The 13,411-nt window shown below is 45.0% G+C and overlaps 1 protein-coding gene across 1 annotated transcript in view; it reads left to right on the top strand.

Annotated features, from left to right (window-relative positions):
* The first annotated feature begins 13,145 nt into the window (after positions 1-13,145).
* Positions 13,146-13,411, top strand: part of CERS3 (ceramide synthase 3) — a 41,296-nt gene continuing 41,030 nt past the window's right edge. Inside the window, exon 1 of the mRNA XM_044445043.1 lies at positions 13,146-13,327. Within this exon, the coding sequence (XP_044300978.1) occupies positions 13,146-13,327 (182 nt within the window). The remainder of the gene's footprint in view (positions 13,328-13,411) is intronic.

Raw genomic sequence — 13,411 nt, 5'->3', positions numbered from 1 at the left:
CATGAAACCTAACTTCAAACACAAATGCTTATAATAAGAAGAATATTAGAAGATCCTCATTAAATTAGTATATTTAGCCACACACGTATGGCAATTATTTATATTTATTTTTTAAACTTATTTTATGCTAAATTGGCCCAAGGATTACAATCAAATAAAAACATGTGATAACAATGACAATAAAATAAAGTGGTTAAATACAATAAGCAAAATAAAATAAAACAAAACAGCTGAGGACAGTTGATTTAAAAGTGCCAAGATAAAATCCATTATTAAAATGCCTAGAGAATAGAGTTGTTTTCACCTGGCGCCTCAGAGATCATAACTAAGGAACCAGGCGAACTGCTTTTGGGAGACTGTTCCACAGGTGGGGCACAACTACTGAGAAGGCCTCTCTTCTATCAGTCATCCTCCTTACCTCCTTGGAGGAGGGCTCTTTCAGAAGGGGGTCTGAAACTGATCTTAGGGGATGAGTAGGTGTGTGTGGGAGCAGGTGCTCCTTCAGGTCCCCTGGTCCCAAACCATTTAGGACTTTATATGTTAGAACAAGCACCTTCGATTGGCCCAGAGCTCAACTGGTAACCAATGAAGATGATAAAGTACTGGAGTCGCATGGGCGTGCAGTCCTGCTTGTACCAGTAGTCATGCTGCCCTCTTCTGTACCAGCTGAAGTTTCCAGACCGTCCTCGAGAGCAACCCCATATGCAGTGCTCTACAATAGTCCATTTGTGAGGTTACCAGAGCTTGGGTTACTGTGGCTTGGCTTTGCCTGTCCATGTAGGGCCCCCGCTGATAAATCATCACAGCCAACAGAAGGAGCTTCTGGCCACCAAGTCTAACTGAGACTCAAATGATAATTTTGGGTCCAGGAGCACCCCCAAGCCGTGGACCTTGTCCTTCAGGGGGAGGGTGACCCCATTCAGGGCAGGTTGAAGGCCCAACCTCTGGGCAGATAGATCATCCACCAACAGCACCTCCATCTTATCTGGATTGAAATTCAGATTGTTAGCTCGCATGTAGTCCATTATAGACCTCAGTTGGTGATTCAGAAAGGAAACCGCCTCACCTGGGTTAGATGAAAAAGTGTACTGATGACACCTCAGTCCCCATCTCCAAATGACCTCTCGCAGCAGTTTCATGTATATGCTAAACAGCTTGGGGGACAGTGTAGTGCCCTGAGGAGCCCCATAGCATAATTGCCATAGGGTAGAGCAACTCTCCCCCAGCACCACTATCTGGACATAGTTGGCCAGATAGGAGTGGAACCACTGTAGTACAGTGCCCCCAACTCCCAGCCCACACATCCTGTCCAGAAGGACACCGTGATTGATGGTGTTGAAAGACACTGAAAGGTCCAGGAGAACCAAGAGGGTTGCACTCCCCCATGCCTCTCCTGGAAAATGTCATCCCATAGGGTGACCAAGGCAGTTTCCATTCAAAACACTGGCCTGAAACCCAACTGAAATGAATCAGGATAGTCCGTTTCATCCAAGAGTGCCTGGAGCTGCTTGGCCACCACCTACTCAAGCACCTTGCCCAAAAATGGGATGTTTGCCACCAGCCTATAATTGGCAACGCCCCTTAGTCCAGGTTTGGATTTTTTAGAGGTGGTCTTATCACAGCCTCTTTCAAAGAGTTTAGGACCACCCCTTCACTTAAGGCATTGATGGCCTCCTGGGTCCAGGTGAGAACCCCTTGGCTAGATGACTTAATGAGCCAAGATGGGAAAGGTGACAAGTGGTGACAGGAACAGAACCAAGCACCTTGTCCACATCCTCAGGCTGCAATAATTGAAACTCAACCATCAAATTTGGACAAGATGGTGCTCCAAACATTCTCAATGGGATGAAGTCAACTGTAGAATCCAATTGTGGCATATCTGAGTGACTTTGTCTTCTTTGTCTTCAACTGCAAGCATACTGCTTGTTCTTAGCATGTCCTATTCCTGAATGTAGAGCTTCCCCTAGTTAGTTAAAGCTATTAGTAATGTTATAGTCACTGGGTTCAAACAACCCAATAGACCACACTAAGTGGTTAAGTATAGGTCATTGTTCAATCATGGATTGTTTTTAAAATGTCAGTTGTCATATCGTCTGAACCCAGCTTGAATAACAAGTCACAGTTGGTTGTTGTTGGTGAACTGTAGGCCATTCACATGGTTTGCCATCTTGGCTGGGTTCAGAGAACACAGCAACTCACATTTCAGCCCATACTCAACTTCTGAGTGTGGATTATCATGTTGCACTGTCTACTTCCAAGATAAACAGTTGCAAATATAGATAGACTAATTCTATGGTCTATATAAATATATACTCTATAAATTAATAAAGGCTAATAAATCTTAATAGACTAAATCTATAGTCTATAGATTGATAAACTAAATCTCTTTGGCCAGTTGTGTGTTATATTTACCACGATGAATGAAAGCAGAGCTCTTGAATCCAACACATCTATTATTTTGCACGATATATATTTTCAAAAGCCTTGATTGCATAATTACAGTAGCCTTTCAGCATTCTGCCATGATAAAGACAATGAAGTTTATTTAGCATAGGGGAAAAGACCATTCTTCTTGTGAGTATGAAATCTGGGAACTTTGGCAAGGAGTATAACCTGGCTAAATGCCAAAGAACATTGGCTAAGTGTTGCAGCATTTAACTATTACATGGGAGAGTACCCACTTTATAGCCACCCTGAACATATTTATCAATATATATTCTCCTGTTTTGGTAGCTTAGGTAATACCAGAAATACAAGGCTATCACAAAGGTATGGCTTTATGATGATCTGGTGAAAATCTGTTGGGTTTTCCTAAAAGTTCTAATTTCCCATTTCATGGGAAAATGGGCGAAGGAGAATTGCTGTTGCTCTCAACTGGTTGTGTGGGGAGAGAGGTAGAAGCATGGTTCCATTCCTGCCGTGAAGGGCTGGGCAATCTGCCACCCTCCATGCAGTGTTGGACTGCATAAGAGCAACTGAGTTCTGCTGGATCAGTCCAAGCACCATCCGGCCCAGCATTCTGTTCACACAGCCACCAGCCAGATGCCCATGGAAACACGTAAGCAGGGCCTGAGTACAGCCATGGCTCCCATCTTCCCTGACCACTGGCCACAGTGGCTGGGGCTGCTGGGATTTGGAGTGCAGGAACATCTGGAGGGCCACCAGTTCATTCATCCCTGTCCTAGTGATAGCTTTGGAGACTTTTCCTATATTCACTTGATTTGCAGTCTGTTATAATACGTGCCTCCAGCCTTAGAACTATTCAGTCAGTGTGGTCAGGAATCCTGGAATGCATGATCCAAAACACCTGGAGGACTCTGAGTTGAGGAATTGGATGAGAGTACAGTTAATGCACTTTGGGGAGCATTTAAATTATGTGAGGTTCATAAAACAATAACGTAGGGATGACAAAAAGTAGGGCCAGCCTCACAGAGTGGATTGTAATAATTACTGAGTTAATATATGCAAAATGTTTTCAGCCCCTATAAATACTATGTACCACCATGAATTTCAATTTTAACTAGCTCCACCCATCTCTGTGTGAGTTCAGGCAATTCCATTAATGGCCTTTGCAAGGGAGTCTGATATTTGGATCACAGATCCTGGCCAAGCAGTTAGGATGCTAATCTGCAAAGTGACTTTTTATGGGTGCATTTCATCAACAACCTTTTCATCTCTAATAAAATACGTAAGCCAAATGGTACCTAAAGGCCGACCCTACCATGCAGTCTGTTGCCAGCAGCTCAAATTAATGGTGGCTCAGAGCAACACTCACTTTCTGGCCATGTGGTGTGACAGTTCCTTTGGAAGGAGAAGTGGGGAAGAGGCCCTTCAGAACACATTTGTGCCTGTTAACAAGAAGTGCCTCTCAGGAACTCGCAGGGACCATTCTCATGTCCCTAAAAAGCATCTGGGCTACGAGAAAGCATACTCTGCCTCATGCTCTAATTGTGATGTGAATTCTTTTGGCTGGCAGCCAGAAGGGATGGCAAGAGAGGAGGCATATCCACATCCATTATATAAATGTTAGAAATAATTACAAGTTAAAATGGAATGTGTTTCAGTATAATGGTGTAACTGGTTCTTCCTCCCTCTTTGCATACCTTCTAATGCAATGCACCAGCAGCAGATGAGAATGTGGCACAAGGGTAAGGTGCAGCAACATGATGTTAGGGAAATCTTTTGGGGTGCAGTTCTGGTGGTTTTCAGCTTGTGGGAGCATTACAGAGAACTGAAGTTTCCAGGTTCCAGCACTGGTTGCTTCCGAGAGGTTGCTCCTTCCCTCTTCTGCTTCTTGAATGCTGTGGGATCAGCAGCTTTCTTCTGCGAAGTGACCAAGTTCTGCTCACTTGCATCCATTCCCTGTGGAGGTGTGTGGCTGCCCTGGGGCTGAGAGTGAGCCCTTCTGAAGGACGCCAGAGGCATCCTTTTGCCCAGCTAGCAAAGCAGGTCAATCGGGCTGTTCTGGTCTTCGGTCTCTGCTGCACCGCAGCAACTTCAGGGATCTTGGCTGCTCAGTGCTTGAAACATTTTGGGCCCGATCTTATGGCTTCACAGTGTTGCCTGGAGGGTGGGGGTGGATAGGATTATTTGGAACCGCCCCTCTGAGGGTCCCGTCACCTTGTCACCCATCCCACCTGCCTTGTGGGCAGACGCCTCTCCGAGTTTGTCTCAGGGGCTTGGCTGCCTAAAAAGGGGTGTGCTTGGGACTTGTGCAAATTCCTGCCTGTGCCTCCATCTCCTCCCCTCCCCAGTCCCATTCCCTGGCCCTTAATCTATATGGCAAAAAACAGCCATCTGGAGAGAGCACACAGTGTGAGGCAGGCCGTGGCTGGAGAGATTGCTGCAGCTGTATCTCATTCCAGCTTTGATTTTTGCAAGCCTCTTGAGTTCTGAGGATTACGTGCATCTGAACGGAGGACATTGGATTGCACCTCAGACAATGGTGCTGTTAGGCAATTTTGACTCTGGACTTAATAAAAAGAATGCGCAGGCTCTGAGAGCAAATGTGATGGCCTCCCTTCTCATTTAAAAGGCTGGCGCCTTCAGTCTCTCATCTGTTAATAGTGAGCATCCTCAGCCCTCCCAGTCACTGTGAGGCTCCTGAGTTCAGAGAGAAGCAGCAGGGGCAAGAAAAGCAGTTGATGGCAACTGTCAGGTCTGCGATACTGGAATGAGGTGTCTGCACTGGAGCACCAGGACCCAAGTGGTGGAATGGAGATCATGAAGATGCAGCATGACTAGAGAAAAAGCTGAAGTCAGAAGCAAGCCAGGAGCAAGTGCGGTCAGGTATTGTCAAGGCATAGTGGGGCCAGGAGTAAAGACAGCGCCAGGGACAAGTGAGGGCCCGATATTCAACAGGGAGGGGCAGGGCAGGGCAGGCCCAAAGTCCAAGGCCAAGCCAGCAGCAAGGGAGGTCAGATACTGACAATGCATGGCAGAACCAGAGCCAAAGGTCAAGTTAGAAGGAGGCAAGAACTGAGGCGTGGCCAAGGGCAAGACAAGACTGGAAGCAGGATCTGGGACGCACAGCACAGGGCCTGTGATGCTGCGGCCAAGCTGAGCAGCCCAGGAGAGCCTCCGAGGGAGCCTTCCAGCACTCCCGGCCGCACTGCATGATGACATAGTCTCCACTCCTTGCAAGCTCCTGCAGGACTGATCCTTCAGCATCGCACCACCAGGGGAAGGTTGTGGAGCCTAGAGGTGCCTCCCCTCCTTGTGAAGGTGGCTCTGGAGTGTAGGATAAGCACCATGAAAGGTGTGGATGTGGCAGGGCCCTGGTACAGAGAACCAGGTTTAGAAGAGGGGAAGCTGCAACATGGTTGGCAGGAGTTGGATCCTTTGTTCTAGTAGATGCGCTGCAGGACTGGATATAGCTCTGATATCTGGCTGGAGGGTTCACCACCAGAAGACCCAATAAAGCAGTTTGAGCACCCCACAACACTGCCAGGGTGCCCATTTCCTTAGCACTGGGCTCTAGCAGGACAGGTGGATATATAATGCCCCTCTGAGTCCCAATACAGACAATGCCCAGGGCTCATCACTGCTGCTTCTCAGTTTCCATCAAGCCACACTGCCCAGCTGCACTACATAGGCTAGGTCTCTGGACACAGCTGGAACAGCTGCTTCCATTAGCTAGGATGCTTCTTTTTGTCATGGTGTGGCAGAAGAGCTGCTGGGGCTCCGTAAGACTTTGGCCATGGAAACAGTGCACGTGTGAACCTCAGCCTATAGGAATGAGGCAGGGGGTATGAAGAACATCTGGTAGTTCCACATCCATTCTGTGCCTTGCGCAGCGTGTAGAAGTGACCACAGCAAATTGTCAGGTCTGGGGCATAGCAGGCAGGTGGCTCGGGCTGGCACGCCAGCACCAGGAATGCTGGAGGTGCCTAGAGAGCCTGGCATTTTTGCAGCAGGGCCAGAGGCAAAGTCAGGCGTAGGCAAGGATCAGATACCGACAAGGTGTGGTAGATCTAGAGGTGAGGATGAAGTCAGGAACAGGCAAGGGTTGAATGAAGCACAGTCACAAGCAAAGTAAGACTGGTAGTACTTTCAGGAATGCAAAGCCTGAATCACGGCAAGTACCTACAAGTCTAATGCTGGTCTGACAGGCTTGAGTGGGGTATGTTTTGCAGCTCCCCAGTGCCACATGGGGAGGCATGTTTCAAGGGTTCATAACCTGATGGCAACCAGTAATTCTCTGAAGATCCAGGGCACTGCCTGACAGGTATCAGTGCCCATGCCTGGATGACCCTGCCACTAGTCCCATGCGTAGTTGGCAGGGTTCTGGGGCAGATGGCCAAATTGAATATTTGGGGCTCCAGAGTAAGTTGGCCACCCCATAACAATGCCACTGATTGGGCAACTTACAAATGAGACACACAGAGAGAGAAATAGTCAATGAATAACACCCATGCAAATTGACTTGCAAGGGGCTAAAAAGCAGGAGCAAGCAAAAGCATTTTTGCCTTGTGCCGGGATATTTTTTTAAGTTGGTGCCTAATGAGTTTGTCTAAAATAATAGCTCTGCAGTGATCCCAGCAGCTCTGAAAAAGGGTATTTTTCTTGTTTCTGAAGAACATACCTTTGATAAAGGAGGCCTTGCATGGGTGGGTAGATGGAAAGAGACCCCAGAAGTCAGCAGAAGATCACAAATGTAGCTGGACTGAGATGGATAAATGTGCTCCTCCATGTGCTGAGGACCCCAGTCATTTAGATAAGAATATAAGAAAGGCTATGCTGGATCAGACCTGAGGTCCATCTGGTCCAGCACTCCATATACACAGTGGCAAACGAGCTGCCCACAGGATCCCTCCAGCAGGATGGGGCAACACCTCTACCAGCCCAAGCTCATCAGCAACTGGTACATGGGGACCTGCCACCCTTGGGGAAGAGGGGGCACCCCTCCAGACTGCTGCCATGGGAAGTGGTGATGGCCACCAGATTCCACAGTTTATATGTAGTGTGAAGGAGGACTTCATTTTATCTGTCCTAAGCTCCCACCAATCAGCTTCATAATCAGGTCATTAAAGAACACTCCAGTACCTTGACCCAGCCCTGGAATCAAAGAAGCAGAAGAGTGCCCTGGAAAGGTATTGGTGATGGGACTAAAATCCATGAGAACTTAGAGGAAAATAGGCAGAGTCGCATTCTTCCTGGTCATTCCTCAGGGCAAGCAAGGCTTTTTGTGCCAGCTGTGTAGGGGGCAGGCTGGGAGCATGTCCGAGAGAATCCCACCTCCAAGATGGCAGTATCTCAGAGCTGGGACTCCATGTTGGGACTGGAAGTGTAGGACCTCACCATGAGGGTGTGTTCACTGCAACAGGCCAATCCATCTGCCCTCTGGAAAATGTATAATAGGGGCATTTCTGCAGTGGTGCAGTGTAATGGTAGAGTTATCTCCTTCCTCATCACAAAGTCATCCCCAACACAGGAAGCTGTTCATGAAAGCATGGGACATGGATGAGAAGCTGCTGGGGGTTGCTCAGTTCCTGCTGGTCCCCCCGAGAACAAGCAGGCAAAGTGTATATAGTTCAGTATACTGTTACTGTGTGGCATCTTGCCATGGACCCCGGGGGCCCAGCCTCAGCTGACAAAAGCTGGCATTTTGTCAGTTTCCAGCACATTCACAAAATTAGCACCCACCACAGGTCTCCTTTCTGTCCTGTCTCTCTTCTGTAGTTCCCTCACTTGGCACATCCACATCAACAACAGTAAGCGGCGTGTTCCCAGGCGCCTGTCTTACAACTCGAAGGTCTTTTTCTAGAGGCCTGTTTCATTTTCATGATATCTGCTACCTGTGAATGAGAGTCTTTATAAAGTCCACATTATGAAGTTCTTCCTGCTCTGTTTTTTAGGCCAACAGGTAAAATTTTGCTCAGAGATGCAACTCAGGAGTGTAAAGACAACTGTGATCTCTTGATTTCTCTCTCTCAATTTTGAAATATTGCAGAAATACTTTTGCTGTCACAAAAACCATTCAAATATTTTTTAATTACTCCTGAGAACATTTTTGTTTGTTCTGTTTTGATGGGGCGGTGGTGCAATCTTGTGATGTCTGCTACTGTATCTTCCTGGAATTTGTTCACGCAACCACTGCGAACATTCTTGTCCCCATGCGGCAAAGTTGCCAGCACATGTTGTGCAATGGAGAAGCAAACCTCAGGCTAGCGTGCAGCACTTACGAAGGTGATGAGGTTACATGCTCACTGCATTCCCCAATGATCTTCCTCCAGAGAACAAGAGTTTTAATTTATCTTACTGATAGCTAAACAAGCCCATCTGAATTACCGTCTGGGGAGTAAATCTCAATATCTCCCTTTTGGTCTTGTTTTTCTATTAAACTCTGCAAAGCAGCTTACAGCAACTTTGGAATATAACAGCACATGCCCTCTATGTGGTAAGCACAGGATTTAGATCTGGGCTTCAAACTGCAAGATAGGCAAAGTGTTCTTGACAGGATGGGAGCAAAGCAGATATGTGACCTATTCTGACCGTTGTCCTGATTTAGGGATTCTTTTTTTAAAAAAAATAAGTTTTATTCAAAATTATAATCCTAAAAACAAAGAAAAACTAAAAACAACATCAATCATCTAAAACATCGGGCCTGCTGGGTCAGCCCCCACATTTTTTTTCCAATTATGATAACTTAAAAACATGTTTAAATCTATACGAACTCCCGTTTCTCTAGCCAATAGTAAAAAGAGTCTCAAGTTTGATAGAAGTCAGTATCTTCTTTCTCCTTCAATGATAAAGTCAATCTATCCATTTCTGTACAGTCCAAGATCTTTTTTAAAATCAGTTCGTCGGTCTGATTTAGGGATTCCTTGTGTGCACATCGAAGTGAAATTATTTCATGGACACACAGAGTCATAAACAGTCTTAAAATCAGAGGATGGATCCCACCTTGCAGTGACCCTTGGAAGGCACATGCTATAATTTAAAAATAGTTGTCAACGGCTCAGTTTATTTTACACATGCATACTTAGCAAAAGAAATAAAGAGATACAGCTGAAGTCAGCAAAGTTTTATTCTTCCTGAAATCCTTTAAAAACACACAAGGAATTTTAATTTTGTGGGAAGGATCTCAAAACATTCTTGATATCTGACAGCCTTGATTGGGAAAAGAGTTACATTTTTCCAGAGTTTTCTGTTGTTCCCAACACTTTGGACAGGCATTGAACAAGCTTTTCCCAGAAATGGTTCTTTTTTTTAATAAATATTTTTATTAAGATTTTAAACTGAAAACTAAAAAAACATCAATCATCAAATACATTGGACGTACTGGGTCAGCCCCCTATAACATATCTTTTTAACATTCTATAATCATATTCAAATCGATTTATAAAAATTTAAAGACATCTTTAAATCTAAGCCAAGTCCCATTTCTCCAGCCAATCATAAAAAGGGTCCCAACTTTGATAGAAGTCAGTATCTTCTTTCTCCTTCAGTAATAGAGTCAATCTGTCCATCCAGAAATGGTTTTGCAAGGAACCAACACCAGGCAGCCCCACAGATGTACACGACTTAGAAGAGGGCAGCCTCTGTCAGTCTGATCTAGTTGTTTATTTATTGTTTATATCTTCATTTAAAGTGTTTTTATTTCATTCCTCAGTCAAAAACTATTCCAAAACAGCTTACCTATAATGACAGTCCCTGCCTGCAAATTTACAATTAAAAAAGGCATGGCACACAATGGAAAAAGGATGAGAAGAGGGAATTAAGTCTTTCTCGAGCAGGACTGCTGGAACACGTTGAGAAGGAACTTTTGTTGCAGTGTGCTCTGGGTTCCTGAGGCGAAATGGGGGAATGGGTGGGCAAGATTCAAATAAGCAAGGGCCAAGTTGCAAGCTACAAAATTCCTACATGGAAAATGGAAGGATGGATGGCATTATGTCAAGGATGTCTTCTTGCTGGCCTGAGCTGATTTTGCAGCGAATTGTATTACTCTGTATATAATTCAAGAAAACATTTCCATAATCATAGAATAGGAGACTTGGAAGGGGCCAATAAGGCCATCAGGGCCAATCTCCTGCTCAGAGTAGAACTCCAAGTTAAGGCATCCGAGATGGCTGTCCAGCTGCCTCTCAAATGCCTACAGGGTGGGAGAGCCCACCACATCCCTAGAATGATGGTTCCATTGTCATATTGCTGCAGCAATCAGGATGTTTTTCCTGATTTTCAGCCCAAACCTAGCTTCCTGACATTTGAGCTCATTATTTCATGTCCTGCACTCTGAGATGATCAAGAAGCGATCCTGGCCTTCCTCTGCGTGACAACCTTTCAAGTGCTTGAAGAGTGCTATCATATCTCTCCTCGGTGTTCTCAAGGCTAAACATGGCCAATTCTTTCAGTCTTTTGTCATAGGGCTTTGTTTCCAGTCCCCTGATGTTATTGCCCCCCTGCCCCGAATGTTACCAAGTTTGTCAGCATTTTTCTTAATCTGTGGTGCCCAAAACTGGACAAAGAACTCAAGCTGAGATCTACCAGTGCTGAGGATAGTGTGTTGCCCCAGCTGTGGGCGGAGGATTTCTAAGGTCAGGACTTTTTTTGTCATAGAATGCACCACAACAGCGTTCCGACACCCTTTTTTGATGAATTTTTCCAGGGGATTTTTCCAAGTGATTGTGAATCGCCCTGTCAGGCATAGCAGGTCAGCGGCAAAATCATTAAAATAGTGCCTGCGGGCTGCTTGTGTGTTAGTGCTGATTGTGAGGGCGCTGCTCGGCTTGGGATGCTGCTTGGCTTGGGATTGGTTGTGTGGTCGCGCGCTGAGTGCTTACTGCCGGCGGCGATCATTATGTTTATGTGTGTGTAGAGTGACTGGCTACGTGCAAAAGATAAATAAGTTCTTTATTTCAAAAAAGTTGGTGAATTGAGAATCTTTTTTAATGTAAAAGTGTGACCGCAAGACATGAGTTCCGGCACTTTTTTTTTTTTTTTACAAAAAAAAGCACTGTCTAAGATTATCATCTTAATAATAATTAATGATCAGCTAGATCCAGGTTTGCTTAGGAGACATTCTTGTGTACAAACCACAAGTGAGCTAGCTTTCAAAGAGTCTCACAGCAGATCACTTAAAATGCACAGCATGGTAGGCTTCAATCAGCTGGACAGACAGTCAGTGAAGCCGCCTCAGGGTGATAAAGTCAAACAGCACACAAGGGAAAGGACCAGTTTATACAGATTCAGCAACTATACACCAAAGTTAGATATTATTAATTAATGAAATAACATTGACACTTGTAATCTCCAAGCAGGTGATGGATGTTACATGAGTGTCTATGACATACATGGTGGGACTGTCTGTTTACTTCATTTCTAGGCCCAAAATACATAACTTATTAAGTTTCCTATTAGTGGCAGTTAAGATTCCCATAATTTTAGAGTCTTATTCTTGCTTCGGGTACAATATCATAAGCTAAACAAACAGCAAAGCACAAGCTTGTTAGCAAGTCCGAGAAGGTACGCCTCCAAAATAGGGCACAGCTGTGTGCCTGTCTTTTGTCCCTTCTCTCTTGCCAGGAATGCTTCTCCATATCTTGGAAGGTCAGGGCCAAGAGACAGTAACTAGAAGCCTACACTTTAATTAGGCTAAGCGAGGTAACTAGAGTGCAGCACTTTGCTCATGTTAAGGAAGACCAGAGACCAAGGCCTGTCTTTTACAGCAGAGTCCTGATACAGAAAGGGAAACCAGCACTTCACATGATTTGACTCATATTCAGCTTGTGATCATATTCAGTTGACTCATGCTCAGCTTGTGATCTACAATTCCAAGATCCTTTTCACTTGGAACTGGAATTTATTTTCCTGTAATGGGTTGGGGTGATACACCCTTTCATGGGCAGTTAAGGTCTCCAGGGTTCTAGACTTATTCAGTTAATTCTTAGTGTGGCATCCATCCTGGACCACTCTAAGACATACATGCCAGAATTGCTACACTTCCAAAAATGATCAGTCTTTGATATACACAGGGGTTTGAGTGGTTCTGCTGTCCCAAGACAAGAAATTTATTTGCCTCGTATAAATTTCTGTATTACACTTCCCTTTAATTGAAGATCTGACCTGTTAGTTGCTTAATTTTCTCTACTGACTTCTAGGGATTTTTTCTTTGTGGTCTTTTTCTCTCTGCTGCTGCTTTTAGCTCATTGTAAATATGTTTTATCGATCAGTTACTTTTTATACAGTTTCCATATTTTGTAAGCTGCTTCATGCAACTGCTTTGGGAGAAGAGAAAAGAAAACTCATCTGGTTAGTAGTTACTTAAGTCATACGCTCAGGGAACCAAGGTTCAATTTGGATGCCAGGAAGTACTTCCTGACAGTTAGGACCCTGAGGGTATGGAATGGGCTTCCATGAGAGGCCGTTGAGGCCCCATCGGTGCGGGTGTTCAAGGATAGGCTGGACGTGCACATGGTAAGCATGCCATGAGTGGAACTGGCTGGAGTCAGGGGTCAGACTAGATTGCCCAGGAGACCCCTTCTTACTTGTTATGTTTCTATGTTTAATAAGTAACTTCTTCCATTGATTTCACCTGACTTCAGCTTAATCAAGAGCCAGCCTGTGTGTGTGTTTAAAAAAAAATGATTAAGAATAGATGTCGATGCCTAATGTGTCACTTCTCTTTTCTTCTCAACCCCTTCAGAATGGAACAACTACTGACAGGCTTGTACAAATGGTTTTGGTGGGAGAACATTTGGCTCCCCCACAACTGCTCATGGGCAAACTTAGAAGATCGTAATGGAGGTGTCTACCCAAAACCACGGCAGCTATTTGCTATAATTCCATATGCATTTGGGATGCTGGTGATCAGGTTCTTTGTTGAAAGGTGAAGTATTGTGATTTTCTTTAAGCAAATATTTGCAAGGATACAAGGGAAATAGAATTATTGTCTTCTGTTGTCTGCATGTGC

This window comes from Varanus komodoensis, unplaced genomic scaffold, assembly GCF_004798865.1.
Source record: "Varanus komodoensis strain SLA01 unplaced genomic scaffold, ASM479886v1 scaffold46_3, whole genome shotgun sequence".
Taxonomy (NCBI): domain Eukaryota; kingdom Metazoa; phylum Chordata; class Lepidosauria; order Squamata; family Varanidae; genus Varanus; species Varanus komodoensis.
Note: the sequence above shows the minus strand (reverse complement) of the source record. Positions and strands in the feature narration are given on the sequence as shown.